We start from the raw sequence: 21,967 nt of genomic DNA on the forward strand, positions 1-21,967 counted from the left end.
TGCGTCTGCTCTGCACAAGCCCCAATATGACGGCGCCCACAACAATGTCGGGGAACGGAGTGCCGGTGCTCTAAGCGCAGCTCATTTAGTGGCTCTAGGGCACGTCATTGGGGTGCGCGATGACAAGATGGTGCCGTTTGCTGCATCGCCGATGGCTAACGTTAGCGGCACACTTACTGTCTCGGAACGCAGGAGGAGGTATCCACACAGAATCGTAGCATCACATATTGTAGGACGGGGCATCTTTAAAGGGACCATGAAATGACCTTTTTACTTTTTCCAGATAACTTTTACATTAAACCGTCAATGTTCACTGAATGTCGAACAGGCATCCGTTTTCGTCTCGGTTTATTAACTTTTACACAAAAAATTATTGAAATATCGACTTTTTCATTCTCTCCAACTGACCGCAAAAGAAGCCGTGACGTAGACCGTTTCCGGAACCGGAAGTTCTCTCGGCAGTAGGAGAATGGGAGTGTTAGCGGCAACGAGTTGGGGTGCGCCGGTAGGTTTTACTGCGCTGATGTCACCGACGTATTTCCTGAATCGGCGCCTCTCATCGCCGCATCGCAGCTGAGCGAAATTCAATGAGATATGTTGCGCTACAGCGACAGCATGGGACTAGTCCCATACGCCGGTATGCCTGTTGGGAAGTGCAGCGAGTCTTGTCACCACCCCGTCATTGTTGGCAGAAGGGCCGGCCCGTGTCAGTCGTTTGCAAAGCGACGTAGATGGCGTTTTTCGCGGCCTCGGAGATGCAGGAGCGAGCCGACGTTAAAAAAGATACGTTTGAACTACGAGCGTCAGCAAGAGCCACGTAAATACCTGCTTACACTCGGAGCGGACGCGCGCGCTTGATGGAAGTCTTGTATTCGCGCTGTTGGTAAGCGCTTCGGGACCGTTCTTTTACGATTGCAACTCGATACTGACGCGACACTCGGCAAAGAAAGGTTGGACCGGGGTCGACAGTGACGTGCAGTCTGTCAGAATAAAAATGGCATACCAATAACAAAGTGTACATACCGTGTTACGAAGGCAATCCATACGGCGTTTATTTCAGCTCTATATCACACAAAACAAGAAGATAGAATCGACGAGAGTCCCTTTTCGACGAGTGTTCGTCGACACTGCCTCGGAAAACAAGGGGAAGAGATTGACCTCCTCACCTCTTAATCTAGAATTGAGGTCAGTGATCAAACTATAATACGGGAAGGGTCCACAAGGGTCGCGCGGGCATATTCCATTTAGCACGCCAGCCGGTCGTAGGCAGACGGTCTTGCGACGAAGCAACGCAGCGCCGAGTCGGAATGCCTGCTAGGCCTATACGCTTCGTCGGAGTCGGTGAATCCAGCGTTCTTGTTCGTCGTGGTCTGTTTTAAGTACTGTTTTCTTGCTGCTTGAAGTCGGCACGCGCGGGAAGAACACGTAGAAAAATAAACGTTCAGTCAGTCAGAGTTTTGAGAGGAAGGAAAACAAAGAAAATAAATGTTCGTCGGTCGCCGTCACCCAAGTAACTGGCGGCCCTGCCCTACTGCGCACGCGCAGTAGTTGCTTCGTTTACCACACGATAGATGGCGCTTGGCTCTCAGCATTATCAAATTTGGCAATTTTCGCCACACATCTCTAATTATGCTACAAAATGTGGATCTGAATATTATTTAACAAAACTTTTAGGAAACATTCGCCGGCTATTTATTGTTTACGATCGCGGTGCTGGTGAGGTAGGCTCTTACCCAATAGGCGATGTGGATTCGGCTGACGTGCACCGATTCTGCGTATGCATCGTAGTGAACAGGCGAAGGAAGGAAGGCGCAAAAGAGTCCAGTTTTCTTTTAAAAGTTCTATAGCAAATAATTTTTTTGGGCTCCCTATTTTTGTGTTTTTGTGTTTCTTTTCACACCTTTTACGACGTGCGGTGGATGAAACTCGATTTTAAAATCATTTCATGGTCCCTTTAAGGGTTGGAGCTGACTTTATAACGATCGCAGCCTCTGTTCCTGCATGTTGTGGAAGCCAGAGCTGCCGCGAGCGCAGCCATCGTTGATGCAAAGGCCATGCGGCTTGTGGCGCATTCTGAAGAGTGCCTTGAGACTTTAGATATTTTTGAAATTTTTGGATTTGTTACCGGTTTAGCCATTCTATTTAATTGTCCGTGCTCTTTCGCGGTCGAAGACGACACGTGTACGTTTTATAGTTATTTTTTTTAAATTTCTTTCTGCGCTCAGTGGTGTACGCTTCGGCGAGAGACGCTTGGCAACATTGTACGACAACCAGCGAACGTCTTGGCTGGAGAGTAGGTCCGCCTCAGCTTGGCGCGCGGTTCGAGGTTAAGCCTGGATCCCACTTGCAAAGGTGTATACATTGCAGCGTAGCTGCCAGAGTAGCGACACGACGCAAAAATATCTAGATGCACGACATCAGAAGCGCCCAAAGTGATTTCCATTTTGGGCCTGAGAGGTTGCCATGGTACCCGCGCTGCTAGCGACGCCGAGCGGCAACGTTTTTAGTCTATACCTCCGTTCATTGAAAAGTGGTAAAAGACCGTTTTGTGTTTCCCCGATCTCCCAAAGGTCACCCTGGGTGCTATTTCCCCCGGCGCGACGATAGTTGCAGGGGCGTAGAGCGAAAGAAATTGAGTATTCAAGTAAAAAAAAAAAAGGCATTTTTTTTCAGGTTAGGTGGCGAAAGCTACTGCCCGTTACAAAGGGTACAGCCGCTATCATCCATCCATCCATCCATGTTCGACTCTGTCGGTTGCTATGGAAACCGAGCCAGCTCAGCTCGTTGCTATGCTACCGCGTGCGACCAATCGTTGTGAGGGGCGGCACAAGGAAAAGCATGGCGCTACTCTGGCAGCTACGCTGCCATATACAGTGGCTCCACTTGGCGCTACTTTCCCAGGATACAGTGACATACCTTTACGTAGAGGGCCGGTGCTCAAAGGAAACTTGATGCACAGGGAAATCCACCATGCCATAAGTGCGAGCGTAGCAGAAGCTACAAGAGCGAGCCCTGGGCTTTCAGAGTCCCCGCCAAACACGACGCGAGCGCGCGGTGCATCGGACAAGGTGAGATGCTCGTGCTTGTGGCTTCGGCTTTGCTCGCATATAAAGTGAAACAAACGAAAGCCGGATGTTTTGCCGCGCACGTGTCTGACCCTTTACAGCTGCTGCTGGGACTGTGTCGGCGATTACACTTCCCGTGAAAACAACTGCGCAGCAGGATAGCAGTACACTGCTCGCTTGGAAATATTTTATATTTGGTGTTGTTTATACTAAAGCTATTCGCGACTCTAGCGAGCTATAGACCGTTTTATCGTGGGTAGCGCCATTTTGAGAGCGAGAGAGAAAAGGGGAAAGGGCTACCGGCGCTTTCCCCCTTTCTGATTGTGTAGAAAGAGTGAAAGTCCCGGATGAGAGGCTAAAATGGCTCAACGTAGCCATTTTTAGTATTGAACAAGCGATACACGAAACGGGAACCTCAATTAACTTTTGTAAACACCCGGAGCTGCTACAGATCTTTTTGCTCCACTGCTTTTACCTTGCGTGTCCGTGTTCTTATATTTCCTCGTGGATGAACGACGAAGACGTTCTAGATGTGCTTATATTGAACTGCAAAAAGCCTCAAAGCAGCCACGAATTATTTTACTATTTGATGCAATATTTTGAGCACTAACCTCCAATTTCTATCACTGACACGTTCGCTGCCGCTATTCCCCCCGTCGCCGCACCGGCGGATGCCATGACTCGAACAAAGAAACGTGCACACTGGGCTTGAAGACGCAGACTGCAACAAACGAGACGTACCCTGCAGCGACTATCCAGCGCTTCAAAGCGCCCTATCAACGGAAACAACCCAAGCAACCCACCAGCGGCACTCCAAGGAGCGCTTTTGCCGGCTCTCTGGTTACCAGTCTGGTATCGCGCAGGAGATCGCGATTCAGGAAAACCGATAGAACTACCTTTTCAACAATTTCTAGCCTCACCCGGCGGCAGAAATAAGCCTTCAACCAAGTGTTGTAAATGATGAAATCGAGTCAGTCACCACTGCAAATTATCAATATTAAGATAAATTCAGTTACAAAATTTTATAAGCTGAAACAGCAATTATCACAAGAAAACTGGCACGCACCTTGCGAGCGTACCACATGTTCATCAGCGGTATATATAGCGTTCGGTGCGCGCTCCATTCACAACATGTTCCGAGCACAGTCGAGAGGATGACGTTTAGGACAGTATTTTCAGTTTACGAACGCAATCCACTGCCGCCAAGACCGGGGTCATGTGGAAAGTGATGGAGCTTAAAGACATTGCAGCAGCTCTCGCCTTCCTGCATTCATTGCAAGCTACATAGGTCCTCGGGCAGTATTCGACGCTTTCTGTCGTTATTCGTGCACCCTATGACCGAGCAATGGTGTTCCGATGACCGGGGGACTGTTGCCATCAAAGCCCGTTGCTCTAATTAAGTTTGCGAGTTCAAAACAGAAAAGAAAGCGCGAACGGGAGTTGGGGCACAGCAGACACCCAACACTGGTCAAGCCTCTCATCCGGGACTTTCACTCTTTCTACACAACCAGAAAGGGGGAAAGCGCCTGTAGCCCTTTCCCCTTTTCTCTCTCGCCCTCTTTCAGTAAAACGGTGCGCACTGGTCAGGCGAAAAGGCGGACGAAAGAAGGTCGTTTTCGTAGTTCAGCGCGCGGACCATCATAAATTTCTTGCACTGCAGCGTGAAATCGGTGTTACATATGAAAGCAAAGCGACTTGTCGACAAGAGAAACCTTCTTCTAGTCAATGCGTAGGAATGACACGGTGGAAGCATAAAACTAATCACTGGAAGCGACGTCTGTTTCTATGCTGCCTAAGAGAACCAAGCAGCGGTAGCAGTCGACAGAGTCGAAACGACCTCCTCTCTTGAGCTTCTCGGCGTTGCCACTACGCGGCGTCGGTTTCGCTGGAGTCGCCAATGCTATAATAGTAGGTTACAAGTCAAGAAGGTAGCGGCTAATGCCCCTCAAAGGGAATCAGATATCCCTCCGCCACCTCCGCATCCAATAGCGTCCCATCTTGTCCGTGACGTCGCGGCCAACGCGCGAGGAGGGTCTTGCATTTCTGTACATATTTGCTTTATCTTTCAACTTTGACTTAGGATTGTGGAAGCCACGAGAGAGAGATTAGAGTTTTCCCCTTCCGATGAAAACAAATACGACTTTCGGGGATTGGGTTCCCCCTCCTATCGGTACAAAGGCTGATTTCAGGGGCTCGGTTCCCCGTCCGATGAATAAAAAGGTCGCTTTCTTAAAAAGTGGGATCGGAGACAAGTTGGCATCACTCTGTAGCCAATATCTATCCATTGAAGTGGAACAAGGAGCGTTTCCAGTGAACTCTTCCTTGGACTGCGGAGGGATTTGAAACCGACGCATCACGCTTGTGGGAGGAGCTTGCCCCACCTTCTTAAGTTGTAACCGACTATAGCTTGACGGATAATATTAGGCGGCCTAAGGATTGAATATAAACACTGTTTAAATTCGATTCAACCGAGAACGACGGGTTTATCCTTTACAGCATGAAACAATATGTTTCAAACATGCTATACGAGTGATTCTACGAAGACTTGAATGTAAATAAAAGCAGCGGCCGTAAGAGGTACCGGGTGTCTGAAGTGAAAGAAAACCGTGTTTTTGCTCGCGGAAAAATTAAACTGCGCCTCGCCGAGAGCACATCCTCCATCTAAATGCCGCGCTAGTGGTTGCAACAGTGGTGTAGCCAAACGTGTCTGCTGAGATCGGTCTATCTTGTGCTTCAAGTTTGCAAGCAGCGGGATGGTATACGAGAACAAGACGGGCTTCGAACGTCGATTACACGCGTCCATACAGGCTCGCCTGACCAAACCAACGAAGACAAGGCATGGGCCTCTCCCCCCCAAAACGTCATCACCAATGGACTGGCGTAGCCCCGCCTGGCTTTAACCTCGCCTCCAACCCATCCTCGAGTGCATTGTCTCCCAACGAGAGCGACGCTCACACGCGGCGACGACCAGGTGCACGCGTCTGCCGCTTTGAGACGTATACTTTCCTCGAACTGCAGCGCGTTCGCCGCTTATAGAGCATGAGAATCCATTAACGATAACGCAATGTGCACTAGAGTTCCTGTATAGCTACCTACGGTAGCAGAGTTGCGCATTCAGCCTCGGCGCGTGGCCGTAGCGCCGGCTTTCCCGCACGAGCTGGATGCTTTGCTCCTCACGTGACTAAATTTGGCAAATAGCGGCGCCGCGCGCGCCGCCGCGCATGGAAAACAGGAGAGGAGGAAAAGGAGGCGGAAAGCAGGGAAACATACGCCGGGGCAAGAGAAGCGTCGGCGGAGCGACCGTAAAGGTGGCTTTCTTGCACGCCACCGGATGCTTTGCTCCTCACGTGATGGATCTCGGCGAATAGCGGCGTGGCGGCGCGGGGAAAACAAATGCGCAACTCTGGCTCCCGTAGGGAGCCTATACAGGAACTCTAATGTGCACGTCCGCCAAGCGCCCGCTATGAAGCGACCGCGAAACCGGCGAGAAGACATACGAGCGAGATGAGAAAGCTTGAATGCCCACACCATTCAGTCTGAAACAGCAGAATAAAAAGAGAGAGGTCTATGGAAAGTGACTCGTGCCAGACTGATCGTGACAGAGGCAGACTCCCATATCTGCCTTCCCCCCCATCGCGAAATTGCCTACACCAGTCTGGCCACACTGGTCCGGTGGTGCGGTCTGTCGTTGCCATCTGAGGCTAGAACGTGAGTATTCAGGACTAAAACATAAACATGAGGAAATCAATACGCGGTGTGCCGTGCCGTATCATGCCAAGGGGAAGACGAGACAATAGAGCATGGGGCGTTGAGGTGCACGCGACTTGCTCCTGCACTCCCAAAAGAGGCTACGGATTTAGCCAAAGCGCGGGACTTTGCAGACGATCATGATTGGTAAGTGCATTTTAATAACAAAGAGGAGATCGAAAGACTGGTGGAAATTATCTAGGCGACAGGCGGCTGGGGACAAAGCTGGGGACAGGCGGGACAGAGGAAACTTAGGACTCCCTCTCGCGCGCGGCTCCAGCCCCAAGTTTCAAAGCTGTCTCCCAGTGGGCCCTGTGCTGGGGTAACGCCGACAAGGTTTGACCAGGGGAAAATAGGCGACTCCCTCGCCGGGGGAAGGGAAGTAACCCGAAGTGATGTTTTTAGTTTCTATTTTTATTTTTTGCACGATCCCTCAAATGTTATTTTGGTGACATGTTGCACCACCCGGTGACGGTTACGAAATTGCAGAGGAGAAGCAAATCGACTTTGAAGGGCGAAATCGTACTTTTGGTTCTTTGTTTTAGGTGGCGCAACCTACCGCCCGTTCTAAAGAGTACAGCCGTTAGAGTCCATCTGCTTGCGGCGCTGTTCGCCGACTATTTCCGACCACAGCCGAGGCATGCCGAATTTGACTGAGCCAATCAAGCAACGAGAAAAGTGCATCGTCACGGCGTCTGTGGTCTTTGTGCTCTTCACTATATCCCCGGCTAAACCAATAACGCACACACAAAAAAAAACGCTGGATCGTGTTTTTTTTTTTATTTATTATTTATTTATTTTATTTATTTACGTTAATCCTTCCGGGCATTACATGGGGGGCGGGGGGGGGGGGGGGGGGGGCGGCAATCATAGTTATGTTTATTGCATAAGTTCTACTATAACTATCCATACTCCCATACCACCCCTCTTGCTCCTCCAGACCGAGTATCATCACGCCTTAATCACAGTCAATGCATCAAGCGTATTGCAGGCAAAACGCTTGCCTTCAACACTTCCTTTTTCCCTCGTGCAATAGCCATCTGGAACTCCCTTCCCGACGACATTGTAGTCATCACTGACCCAATAAGGTTTCGCCAGGAAGTCTCTTTACACAACCACTAACCATTCCCGACTAAACCATATCAGTACTTTGTGTTTTTTACTATTGTTATTTTGACTCTCTCCTTTTCCTATTTTTGTCGTTTTCAAGTGTCAAAGTGTATTTTAGTTCTCGTCTACTCCCCCCCTTATGTAATGCCCCACCCGGGCCCTTAAGAATAAATAAATGAAATGAAATGAAAAAAAGGTAGTGCACTTAGTGACAAAAAGATGACGTCGGCGCAACTAATCACTGCGCGTGATTTGTTTAGCCAATTTTAACGCGATAGCGTTAGGAGCTCGTGTCAGAAAATCAGGCGGCGGCATCTGTGGGACCAAAAAATCCCATAATGCAACGCGCGCAGTCATGTGTGACGTCAGGACCCTATCGACCCGCTAAACTTGGCGGGAATATCTTCTGCTAAATTTGGGAGAACATTTTCTCGGCAAATTTAGCGAAAATTTTACCGCTGAACTTAGCAGGTCCATAGGGTGATGACGTCGCAGCCAAGTGTGACGTCACGTGACCATACCGACTAGATCACGACACACGCTTGCGCGGCTTGGAAACGAGCGCGGGTTTATATGAGAAGGCTTTGCGAACGGGGACAGGCGGTTGGGGACGGCAAGAACTACGCAGTAGCACTGGGTAAGTAACGCCATGTGCATGTTGACGATCAAAGTGAATGGAAGGCCACGTAAAGTTGTCAGATTTGCAATAAATAAGTACTGCGTTATTTCTGCTCATGAATATGTGCGAAGACACTCTTTTTGCGTTCAAAACATTACGCGCACGCTCAAAATCTTTGAAAATAAAAAGACGCCAGGGAACAAGTGCCCGATAAAAGCTGCTCGGCATAGGAAGTACTAAAAAGGAAACATATTATAACCCACGTGCTTTATACTTTACGTTTTGAACGTTTTTAACCGCTCGTAAAGATGGACGACGGAGTCATCTTGATATACATGCCTTGCGCCTGACGTCACGGCGCGATGCCCCGCCCCCGATCGCCATTGCTCCGTACCACCGGAGGACCGGAGAACCTAAAGCGTAGTCGACGGCGTGTTTCGTCCGACCGTGACGTGTTTACGCAGTTTGAAAGCGTAGCGTTTCTTTTCTTTTTTTTTTTTTTTTTTGTGTGTGTTTGTTGTTCTTCGCACAATTTGTAAACAAATCGTTTTAATCTATTTTTACCAGCGCCTACGGGCTAAATATGCCGCCACCGGAGGAGCGGAAGTTGCCGCTCTTCGGAGATTACTTCGACGAGCTCGTTGGGCCTACGAGAGCGAGATACGCGAAGAAGGTGGAAATTTGCGACGTCGAGGATCTCTACGAACTTCGCGTCGGCGTGGACACGGCATTCGACGCCGTCTTTTTCCCTATCGTAACTCGCTCAGCCTCGAGCGGTGCGACTCGAGGCTGAGCGATCTCCTTCGTCCGTGTAACCGAGCTTCAAACTCGGCGCCCAGTCAGGGTTCGTGTCATCGAACAACTTAGAAGGAGCTCCTGTAAAACAAAGAAAAAACGCCCATTCGCTGACGCGCTCACGTTCGCGAAACTCGGCGCAGCAGAGAATGCTGCGCCGAGTTTCACACTCGATTTTGCGAGAGCAACCGGGTGAACATGTCCCGAAAACGGAGAACGAGAAGAAGCATTTCTTATCAGTAACAAAGTGCTCGCTGCACACCTGTGTGTTCACGTTCGCGACCAGGTCGGCCCTGTTAATCTTCGCAAACTACATGCTCCTTCGCTTCTTTGACAGTTCGTGTGTCCGCCGACACTGAGCGGAGATCACCTTAGGTAGTTTGAAAAATCTCGCATCACTGACGGTGTTACGATCACGACGCCTGTTGCTCTTAGTCCTGTTTGCACGATTAATAACCGCACATAACCATTCTACGTAGCGAAACCTTCGCTCAGCTAGGCAAACTGACGGCAACTCCAGGGCCCGTTTGCTCGAAGCGCTAACCGCGGCTAAAGTTAGCCGCAGTACCTAGGAGAGGGATTTTAAGATCACGTGACTGGCTCGGTAGGGATGCGGGGAAACATGGCGGTGCCCCAGTGAGTGAGCGCCGGTCGCTTTGAAACTAATATGTCGTTGTAGCTGCAATATCGGGCGCGTTAGTCAGCAACAAATAATGCAGGAGGCTTTCGCTTTGCCTTACCTCAACTTATACCGCAAAGCATGGGCAATGACATTGCCGCATTTTTTAGATAGTGTTTCGATTCAGGGCATTCCTAAGCCTAAATGAACGCGGTGGTTGTCGGCATGGCAACGTCTTTGGAAAGCGGATTGCCTTGACTCAGTCGGCTGGGTATTCATAGCACACAAAAGCAGACAGCGTCCCGACAGACTTTTTTCTAAATTATGTGCAAGGCAAAATTTGTTTTATACTTTTTGCTTTAGAACGGTTACTACTGCAGACGCCAGCACGTGCGACGCGTGCAACTACAGTCGTAGCATGCACCTCGGTGCTTGGATATTTTAGAAAAAAGCTCTGTTGGGACGCCGTCTGCTTTTCTGTGCTATCAACAATCCGCTTTCCAAAGACGTTGCTATGCCGACAATTATCGCATTCATTTACGCTTAGGAGAGCCCAGAATCGAAACACTATCTAAAAAATGCGGCGATGTCATTGCCCATGCTTTCCGGTTTCAGTTAGGTAAGGCAAAGCGAAAGCCTCCTGCACCATTCGTTGCTGACTAACGCGCCTGGTATTGCAATTACAACGACATATTAGTTCCAAAGCAAGCGGCGCTCACTCACTGGGGCACCGCCATGTTTCCCCGCATCCCTACCGAGCCAGTCACGTGATCTCAAAATCCCTCTCCTAGGTACTGCGGCTAACTTTAGCCGCGGTTAGTGCTTCGAGCAAACGGGCCCAGGGAACTTCCTATGCAGCGATGACGATTTGGTACGGCGTAATGGCGACGGCCCTCCCAGCATGCAATTTTAATGACGTAGGTGCAAGGCATGTACAGGACTGGCATATTAGCAAAAATATAAGCGCTCCCGGAATGCTGGCGAACCTTGAACACACTCTACCCTCCTTTCAATTGGCATTTTGCTTAGAATCGTCGCTCGTGTTTACGCACCTCTTACGGAACAAAGGTTTGGGCCTTAAATATAGCGAAGTTCAACATCGTTCACAGATGAAGAAAAATACTGTAACTCAAGCAGTTACACCTTTACACTGATAATAAAGGTACTATCGTGGACACTGTTAGCTATAACACGGCAGCGGCGGCCGTCCCGTACCCCCAGCGCCCCATAGCAGGCGCCGTCCGAAACTCCGCGCATGCGCCGTGCGGCGGACTCGCTCTTCCCTTTTGCGAGCACACCCTCGCTTTACCGTCTGCTAGGCGCAGAGTAGGTGATGCTACAGTGCTGCTCGTCTGGTACCCTCGCTATAGCGAACTGGGCCCGTTTGCTCGAAGAGCTAACCGCGGCTAAAGTTAGCCGCAGTACCTAGGAGAGGGATTGTTTTAAATCACGTGACTGGCTCGGTAGGGATGCGCGGAAACATGGCGGTGCCCCCGTGAGTGAGCGCCGCTCGCTTTGGAAATATGTCGTTGTAGCTGTAATATCGGACGCGTTAGTCGACAGTGAATGGTGCAGGAGGCGTTCGCTTTGCTTTACCTCACTTAAACATCAAAGCATGGGCAATGACATGGCCGCATTTTTTCGATAGTCTTTCGATTCTGGCCGTTCCTAAGCCTAAATGAACGCGATAATTGTCGGCATGGCAACGTCTTTGGAAAGCGGATTGTTGATAGCACACAAAAGCAGACAGCGTCCCAACAGACATTTCTTCTAAATTATCCAAGCACCGAGGTGCATGCTATGACTGTAGTTGCACGCGTCGCACGTGCTGGCGTCTGCAGTAGTAACCGTTCTAAAGCAAAAATTATAAAACAAATTTTGCCTTGCACGCGCGTTCGTTAAAGCCTTATTATGATTTTTTACTTCGAATCTTTTATAAGAGGAAGGCCAGCGCGCGTGGACGGTAGAATTACACTTCCAGCGTTCTCCTCGCGATGCTTGGATAATTTAGAAGAAAGTCTGTTGGGACGCTGTCTGCTTTTGTGTGCTATCAATATTCGGCCGATTGAGTCAAGGCAATCCGCTTTCTAAAGACGTTGCCATGCCGACAATTATCGCGTTCATTTAGGCTTAGGAATGCCCAGAATCGAAACACTATCTAAAAAATGCGCCGATGTCACTGCCCATGCTTTTAGGTTTAATTGGTGTAAGGCAAAGCGAAAGCCTCCTGCACCATTGGTTGCTGACTAACGCGCCCGATATTGCAGCTACAACGACATATTATTTCCAAAGCGAGCGGCGTTCACTCGCTGGAGCGCCGCCATGTTTCCCCGCATCCCTACCGAACCAGTCACGTGATTTCAAAATCCCTCTCTTAGGTACTGCGGCTAACCTTAGCCGCGGTTAGCGCTTCGAGCAAACGGGCCCTGGTCTCAAACTCATTTTCAACCGGCGATTTGTATTGGGGCAGATTGCAGAGTCATTAGGGCATAACCCCTGTTTAAGATTTTTTTTTTTGCTTTGTCAGAAACAGCATTTTTACCGATATGCGTTCGCAAACCAGTATGAGCGCAGCAGGTGTGATACAGAAATAGACTGTTGTACTCCATTTCACCTTAAGTCCGACCGCAGCGTACGCTTCAAAACGACAGAGCCAATCAAATAGCGGCAAAGGTGCAACGTCACGGAGTGCATCCCCAGGGGACCCAATAAAGTGCAAAAAGCGCTTTCGTCGCTGCTTGGTGGGTCATATCGTCTCGTAGCGTCCGCAGCACTTAGACCTAAAGTGAAACGAATGATAACTGCAAGTTTGTCTCATAAAAAAAAATTAATCTACCGTGATGTTACATTTAGTATACGATGATTATCCTTAGCCAGCGGAGTCAGGGAATCAACCGTGGGCACCTCATACGCGGTGGTTCGCTGAACCATGTTCAGCGAAAATTGGCGAGCGCTGCGGCGTCGTCTGCTCTGTGCCTAGCAGACGACAAAGCGAGGGTGTGCTCGCAGGCGGGAAGAGCGAGTACGTCACACGGCGCATGCGCGGAGTTTCGGACGGCGCCTGCTATGGGGCACTGGGGGTACGGGGCGGCCGCCGCTGCCGTGTTATAGCTAACAGTGTCCACGATAGTACATACTATTCGGTATGACCGAAAGAACAAAAGGAATCCATGTTAATTTACGGCGAAGAGACAAAATGCATGCGCGTTTTCCCATAGGAAAACACAGGAGCACCGCAAAAGAAGCCTGGTTGCTGCCTGCTTCAATTTGCATCCCAGAAGTCGAATAGACACTAGCGCCAGTTGAACTTCTGGGGTACATTATAATAACTCTATGGCTGAACCGGATTACTCTTCTCTCCCGCGCCTATTCCGCTCCTGCGGGTAAGGTGTAATATTCGCTTTTTAAAAAGCGAACGCCGAGGCCTGCTTCCGGTGAGCGGATGCCGCATGGTGGCGCTTTGGAGACTGACGCTGCAAACGTCTCGAAGGAAACGCAGCTCTTGGTTACATTGGCCTATCTGACAGTTGCAGTATTCTTTTTCGTGAGTGATACCAACGTCGCACTTTTGCTTTTTTAAGCAATTGCAGCAGTTCCCACTTCATTAGCGCGAGGCGGCCCGGTGCGCAGATGTACCCACCTGTTGTACACCTGTCATCAAAATACCTTTCGCAGACGGCGGTGCTTTCTTCGAGAGGCTTCTCCGAGAAGCCCTGAGGAACGCGCAGGCCCACTTCTGAAACGCGTCGGGGTTTCTCGGTGCCCGCAAAAGGGATGGCTTATCCCCACACGACTTGTACCCTCCATCGCACCCCGGCACAAAACACCAGCGTTGCGTTTTCTTCTTTTTCGTGGAAGGCATGGCATATGCCACCGCGAGAAAGCCGAGTAAACACCGATGCCAGCGTAAGCCTGGAAGCTTCAGGAGCCACGAATAAGGTATTCTAGAAGGGTTCTTAGATGGCATAAGGCGTTCTAGTACACACTACCACGGAGCAATTTGACCGCCTACGACTCCCCTAGGTACAGTGCCAAATTTACCTACCCCTAGTGGTATCAACGCGCGGAGGGACCACACCGCCCTACGGGAAAGGGCCGCGCTTTTCAGACGTCCCACTCTCACAAAAAAAAAAAAAAAAAGGTATATTCTTACACCTCTTGTTCCACATACGACACCCCAAAACTTCATTTCAACGTACACCCTACTGCGGGGAGCGGGCATCTCGAACAGTCAGGTGGAATAACGCGTTGACGCCACCAAGTGGCGAAATTCACGACCACGGCAGCCTCCCTGTAGCCTTGCCTGTGAAGGAAAACGTGACGTCACGAACGCGCTGGGGGCGCCGGATCTCCCGAGACGCATCGCGCTTTCCGGTGGCTGTTCTTCGAACGCTCGCTGGAATCGGCCCTTTGGAAACGTGCGATTCTCATTGGCAGACTCTGTTGATCGTACGTAATCTATTTTTGAACGTGAGAGGTATGTTTCGATCGTAATTTCAGTATCCCCTTAAAAGAGTGCAAAGGAGTATAGACAGCTTTTTTTGTTTGGTCTTCACCGTGACACATTCGTTTCTAACCGCGCCTAATATGCTCGAGGACAACTTGGCAAGCACTGACTCAATTGCTCATTTACGGCTGAGACATCAGACGCTCCTTGTGGCTGACAAACTTCCGGCTGTATAAACAGACAAAATTAGTCTGATTATTATTAATGCAGTCATAAGTACGGGCACGACTGCCCTCTCCTATTTTCAGTCTCGAGTAAAGCTGTGCATGCGCTTTCCTCTTCTCCTCGGAAACGCCAAAGAAAACTTGTCCCCGAGTAAAGCTTGTCCTCCGCATCGTCTCAAAATAATCAGCAGCGTCCGACAAAATAGAGGCTAGCGTACACTGATGTGCCCCTACGAGAACTCCACGTGTCTAATCAAAGATAGGAGCGACCTACCTCGCTTTCATGCCGTCCTTTGTGTCTCCGGGTACGCAGCTGTAGCAAGTGGCGGCACTGCTCATGTCTTCGTGTCCGTTCAAAACCTGGTGGCGCAAGACCTGCGGTATTACGTCAACTCCACAAACCGTACGTACTACGTTAAGTTACCGCAGCCGCGTTTCGTTAGGCGCGCTTCTCGGCTCCAATCCTGCGTAATGCGCATGCGCGGCAAAGAATGTTGCGTAATCGTGTCTAACGTCGCGGAGGTGGCGGAGCTTGCAGCCGCCAGCAGCCAGCGAACGATGTCAAGAAACGAGAGCGAGTGACCTTCGGTTTGCGCAGGCGCAGCAGCAGGGTTGCGCGTTGAGCAGACGACACGGAGACGAGCCATAGCAGGCGAACCGAAACCGTCGTCTGCATGCAAGCGATACGCGTCGCGGGATGGACAGTATCCGGTTGCACCGACGAGCATTTGACGATAGGTTTTTTTCTATGTTTCTTCCGACGACTGAAATGTTGCCCGTCGTCCCGCGTGAGCACGCAAAACTAGCACTTTTTTTTTTTTTTATGGAAAATTGATCTACTTTAGCAGAGACCACAGCAGAAATGGCGTGCTTTATGCGTAACGAAATTAAAACAAGCTGTAGCTTTTCAGGAAAATATTTAAACAGCAACAGAAACAATGAGCGTTGCACGCGTTCATGGTTGACCAGCGGCCGCGGTAGTTCAGGTGCTATGGCTACCGCGCACGCGCAGAAACCATATTTTCTTAGAGCAAAGCATATGCGCATACGATGAATGGATGAATGAATGTGTACGGCTGGACCCTTTGAAACGGGCGGAGGCTTGCCCCACCTGGCCAGGGTTTTAGTATAAACAGCTAAAGGGAAGCTGAAAGGGTTCTTGAAGAAAACGAGTTAGAGGTGAATTTAGAGTATTGTTAACCCGTGAATCTGAATATCACGTTCGTTTTCTCCAAAGATGAAATTAAACGCGAGAAAACACGAAAAACATCCGACCAGTTGTTACGTCATAATTAGGCTGTATACTTTCCGATTTTAACCGAAAAAGACCTATAACCATCCGCCGGTGTCGAAAAGAAAAAATTGGTTAGAACCGGAAAACACCGGTTTTTAAATATTTTCGTACAAACGCCAGTTTTTTTTGTTTTTTGTTTTTTTCACCGAAAAGGTTTTGTGTAAACGTTCCTCAAACTAGTTTATATTTTTTCTTTGCAGTCGTCGTTTAGGTTTTCTAAGGTCTCTTAGTAATCGGGATGTGTTTTTCGTGTCGGTGCTCATTACTTTGACCATCAGTTTATCTCCCCAAAAGTTTGTCCTGATTGTGCCCTTGTGTAGATGGCCCCGTTGAAGGTTTCTCTCCTTCTCTGTGGACCCTAGTTGGGGAGTTTGAAGCGTCTTTCATATTGAGTGGGTCGAAGCGGGTTCGGAAGCTGCATTCGCCACACAGGCCAGTACTGTACCAAGGCTCTTTGGACATTTTGGGACTTCCCGCGTTTAGCGCAAATGTAGGACGCGCGCTCTCGAAATTGTGCGCAGTCAACAGAAAGGAGCGGGCGGGAATGACAGGTGCGAAGCTTGGAATGTATGCATGCATATATTAGAGTAATGAAGTGTGAAGAATATTGTGTGTCAGATGTAAATGAAAATTGAACCGTAACTCGTCTTGATTGTTCTCTTCTATTCGCGATTTTCTCCGTCGATAAAAGCCGTTTCAAGCGTCTGCACGAGACAATTCACCGAAATGCACCGGTATTTTGGAAATAAATAAACACCCAAAAACATCCGCCGATTTTGGACATAAAGAAACACCAGAAAGGGAAGCCTTCCGTTTTCCTCCTTTGTGCATTAATGTGCTCCCAGGATTTCTTTGCTGCATTCCTGTCATTTGGATTTACGTCCATCATCCACTGCACTCCAGCTCTACCAAACTTGGCCTGGATTAGGGCAGATGCCTCTTTTTTTTCTTCTTTCCTGACATGCATCGCATTTGGAGGCTACTTCAGCGGGTGCGTCGCCCCTTTTTCTTCGCCCATCTGTGTTCCCCTGAGGCCTCTTGTCGCCCTGCTATGAACTAACTTCTCCGTCCCACCTGCTTTTCGGTGTGTGTTTTATTCTCCTTCTTCCCCTTCGTTTGATTTGATTTTGAGCTTCTCTAACTCTCTTTTAAAGGTGTTTACTAAATCGTCACATGTCCAATCTCGCTCCAGTTGTCTGAGTCCAGACCATTCCATTTAGCTCACTTACTGCTCATTCACACTGGAAGCGGATCCGCGTTCGCAAAGCGGTTGCGAACGCGGTTGTATAAAGATCCAGTACAATTGCACGCGCACTTGATGTCCTCGAATGCGCGTGCCATTGCACTGAATCTTTACACAACCGCGTTCGCAACCGCTTTGCGAACGCGGATTTGCTTCCAGTGTGAATGAGCGGTTAGGGCGGCGCCATTTTGTTAGACCGCAGCGCCCTATCCACACATCCGGGAAGTTCAGCAGGTTCGGCGGGGTAAAACGAGAGAGGGCACGCACCCGACTCTGCTAGCAGACGACAAACCGAAGAGGTTGCCGTAAAGCGCGAAACACATGTACGACGAAACCTTCCGATCCGACGTGCGGACTGCCGGAATGACCTTAGGGGGCGAGGGTCTTCGTAGCATCGGAGCGTTGAAAACCCTCGCCTCCGACCGTCGTATCGCGTGGTCGGACGTCGGATCGGACGGTTTCGTCGTACATGTGTTTCGCGTTTTATTCATCTTTGGGCTGTATCGGCGGACTGTACCGAACATCGAACTCTCGCTCGTGGCTGCCGTTATGAAGTGGTTCGCGTTCTTAGAATATTTATGGCTACTCCAAAATCAGCCCTTAGCGCTCTGTTGTTTAATTTCAGTAAATGATCAACTAGCATATCTTTGTTCCACATCTTGTAAACCATGAGATGGGGAACGATAGAAAAAAAACGGACAAACACAACAAAATCTTTAAAGCAGCGTTTGAGATTTTTCTTGTGTTCGTCCGTTTTTTTATCGTTCCCCATCTCAGGATTTACAAGATGTCGATTAATTTCCAGCTGGCCTGCGCTCATCACTGCTTACAATTCTTTGTTCCGTTACTTCAATAGCAGTGGAGTCAGCCGGCACCTCAACCACTGCGTCTATTGCGACAGGAGAGCACGTTTTTTTTTTTATTATTCCAGACTTCCACTCATTGTCCCTAAAGGCCTACACCAGTACGAACTTCGTATAGTAAAATAGCTACAGCAACCGGATTCACTTTTCGCCGTAGCGACCGGCCACTGTGACACAGATTTTCCTTCTTTTTTTCTTTTTTTTTATTCGCACGCAGGGAACATTGCAATGGACTTCTTCCAAAACCGACGTGCCCCATCGCGGCGAAATACCACGCAGTGCACTCTGGGAACTAGTTGGCCACTCAGTTTTGGTTTCGACTGAGCAGCTTCATCTCATGCTATCACGCCGTGACCGAACGCGCTGCTTGCGCTTTCGATTATCTGACTTTTCACTAACATACAATACACTCATTCTCGAGCGATTCAAAACGAAGACCGGGGCACTTTCCTTGATTCCCGAAGCACCGGATATTGTGCGTGCGTATGCAACATATCGTGGCTTATTCACCTCACCCCACGATTGCCTGTTTGAGCTCAATTTCAATTATCCCGTCTAGTACCAGTGAACTAAAACTGAAATTTGTTCATCTGGAGCCTTACACGTATTTTGTTTGCCAAGCGTCCGCTTCTTGTTACTTCATTGGGCGAAAAGCAAGCCGCATCCTCACAGGGAATCAAAGTTGAACCCAGCGTTTACGCATGAACTTTTAAGGAAACGTAATAAATTCGACCTCACTACTGCACAAAAGTTACTATGATGTCTTCCTCGTGTCATCATATATCTCCCACTCAAATTTTATACTGATAGAAGATTAACTTTTCGCAAACGCTGAGATCGGCTAGCTACGACGGAGGCCCTAACAAGCGTCCCCTACTCCCCGCTAAGCCTTTTTGGACGAGCTTTTACTGACGCCCAAGATCTGTGCCTGAACGGTGTGTCTGAAAGTATCTAGGCATACTCAGGTAGGAAGAAAGCAAACACATAACAAATATATTATGGCCATTAGCAACCGTCAAACGCGCATTGAATTCGTTCGTTTGGCGCACCCGTCCGGCGCACTTCCGGCGAACGGTGCGACATTCTTCACACAAGTGCTCGACTTTTGCTTTCTTAAAACGATCTGTATGTGCGAATTTGCCTATATGATTGCAGGATAACTTTATGCGCGTACGCGATGTTGAATATTAGCGGAATGCAAGCGGGTAGGGACTTCACTTCGTGCAGTGCTGCGGGTCCGTACAGAGAAGAGATAAGGAGTGTGTTAAAATTAAGCTTTTCAATGGCGCCTCCTAGTTTTACCTTGCATACTCAGGCATATTAAGAAAAACAGTAATTGCAAAAAGTAATATTTCGTCTATGGACGCACGAAACAAACTGCCTGATCAACAACACTAATGTAAAGGCGCGAGCTCGATGTATGCATACTTATTGGTTGCTACGGCTTGTTGATTCGTACACAAGCAAGATCCCCGAGCTTCGCAGCGTCGAGATTCCCAGCACTGGCTCGTCCACATACCTCAATGGGAACGCTAACAGGAAGGCTCAAGTACAAAAATACAGCAAGCATGTGTTAAGACAAGCTATACGTTTCAGGCTTGTGCTAAAGCTTTGAGGTCTGGCCATTTAGGTTAGTTTAGAGACCACAAATGACGCTCTCGGGACCAGGAAACGTGAGATAACGGCCGTTAATAGTCCACGCTCTGTGTATAATCTCTTGTCGACGTGTCGATCGAAACCGAAACCATGCCACCCTCCTCCCTGGCCAACTAGTTCCCAGAGTGCAACGCGCGCCGTGTTGCATGCAGGACTTTATGGAAGTAGTCTATTAGACTCGGTTAGTCTTTTTATCGGGCATAGCATTACACGATAACTTGCATATCAAAATCCGCGTATTTGCGGTTGAAACTTCCAAAATGACGCGATTTTAAACCGAGTTTGCACGCCAGCCGGATGTTAGGTACAGCCGACTCGGCGGAGCAGACGAAGCACGGGGTGAGAGGAGGAGGGCCGCCATCTCACCCAGTGGGGTGCGCTTGGGCGCGGCCATAATCCGATTATGACGCCTTAGCAAGGCTTCGTAATCAGATTAGGACGCGTCCAAGCGCACCCGAGTGAGCAAGATGGCAGCGCCCTGAAGCCGGACTTGCAAACGTGTATAGTTTCAACTCGTTGATACTTCTTGTAGTTGGGCGTCGTTTAGAGTCGATTTACTTTCTCGTTCAAGAATTTGTGACTCTGGTTCTGCTACACCAAATTTTATTTTAAGTCGCTTATGATCACTTCCTGGGCTTTTCGTGCCCTCGTCATCTATCTCCATATGTCCTAATCTGTTATACAATTTGCTAGACATGAGACAATAGTCAATTATTGAGTGCGAATTGTTTCTCTTCCAAGTTATTTTTCCAACGCATTTTACTTGGGCATTAACCAGCGCTAGATCAAAAGCATCGCAAAATTCTTGTAGCATCCTCCCTGTAGAATCTGTATATCCGTCGAAGTATTTAAGTCTACATTCATGTCTCCTAAAATAATTATTTCCCGACTTGAGCCAATTTCCCCAACATCTTTTGAAATGCACGTCAAGTGCTGTGCATTTTCCTCTCTTGATTCGGTTCCTGTTTTCAGATATACAAATCCTATGAGCGTGTCTAAACCTCCGACATTACCTATTAAACACATATCTGTTCTTTGCAGATTTTCCTAACCCTTTCCAAGCCCTGTCCTTTCACCAGGGCTCCCAATCCGCCCCCTTTCCGTTCCCCTTCACATCAATTGCATCCCACCCAGAAATAACCTGGCAAGTAGGGTGGTTCCTCCATATCTTTAAGACGCGTCTCTGCTAGTCCATACACTAGAAAATCATTCCATCATTTCATTGTTCCGCAATCTCTAACCACTTTATTCTATTCCTGCTCCCTGCATGTTTATAAATCCGATATTGAGTTGCTTCGTTTTCCTTCTTCTGCGAGGCTTCCTCCCACCCTCGCTATTTGCATTTGAACTCTCAGCTACCTGAGGACTGCGCCGGGTCTTAAAAAAACATTTACCGTAGAGCCCATTTTCCTCCCCATCCGCAACCCCTTCAGCTCCCCATAGTAGAAACCGTCACGGCTGAAGGGGGGAATCGAACTCTCCTGGTATAGCTACCTATTCACATTCGTGACTTCAACTCCGTTCGTAGGGCTCAGTCTCTTGATGGTCCCGTTAGCCTGCACTGCCCTCGCGACAGCCTGGAAGCGCATGCTTTACTGTTTTGAAAGTTCGGACGATCCCGTGACCAGGCGATAGACAAATACACTTTAATTTCCGTGGGAGAAACAATTGTCTGCGCGAACTTCCTTCCCTTTCACTTCTGTAACTGTTAAGGCTGTCGTTCCACTGGCAAGTTTTAGCATAGCGAAGGCTTCAAGAGCCATTGCTTTCCTCAAGGACGCGCCTCGACTTCACAAACTCCCGCGCAGCAGGGACGCCTGCCAAAGGCTATGAGCTCGGGTTTCTCGACCTTGCTACGGTAAATTTTCAGGTAAATGTATTTTATCCAATACGTATTTTCGTATTTTTGGATACAACGTAAATATTCATTTCAGATCTCCGTAGATGCAGTTAATAAAATCAGTATTACTTAAATACAAAATATAACACATGCCCAAAAGAACGCAATGTAAGAAAGCACGCAAAATCACGTTGAAAATAAACAGCAATAAACCAAATAAATTTAAAAAAATCACAAAGGCACGGTTATGGCGACGGAGAAGCCGAAACGAAGACGAATCTGCAGGTGTCAATAACCTTTCTAACTAGCGCGACTGATTAATTTGGAGATGCAGTTTTATTACCGATAAACGCTTGGCGCGGTGCATTTTCGAGTACACTAGTTCACGCTGCAGATGAGCAATCTAGCCAGTGGAATGCGACGGCTACACACCAACACGGTGTTT

General features: G+C 48.8%; 1 protein-coding gene across 3 annotated transcripts in view; it reads right to left on the reverse strand.

The window, feature by feature from the left end:
• Positions 1–21,967, reverse strand: part of LOC8039086 (major facilitator superfamily domain-containing protein 6) — an 81,408-nt gene that overhangs the window by 54,858 nt on the left and 4,583 nt on the right. The window contains exon 2 of one of the 3 annotated variants that reach the window (XM_042291782.1): positions 14,901–14,986. The exons of 1 other annotated variant lie outside the window; for it this stretch is intronic. In XM_042291782.1, the coding sequence (XP_042147716.1) occupies positions 14,901–14,965 (65 nt within the window). In that variant the 5' untranslated portion in view covers positions 14,966–14,986. Of the gene's footprint in view, positions 1–14,900; positions 15,002–21,967 lie in introns of all 3 variants that reach the window. One more of the 3 variants, XM_042291781.1, reaches the window with a different exon arrangement.

The sequence above is a fragment of the Ixodes scapularis genome, unplaced genomic scaffold (assembly GCF_016920785.2).
Source record: "Ixodes scapularis isolate PalLabHiFi unplaced genomic scaffold, ASM1692078v2 PGA_scaffold2__306_contigs__length_199485367, whole genome shotgun sequence".
In the NCBI taxonomy this organism is placed as follows: domain Eukaryota; kingdom Metazoa; phylum Arthropoda; class Arachnida; order Ixodida; family Ixodidae; genus Ixodes; species Ixodes scapularis.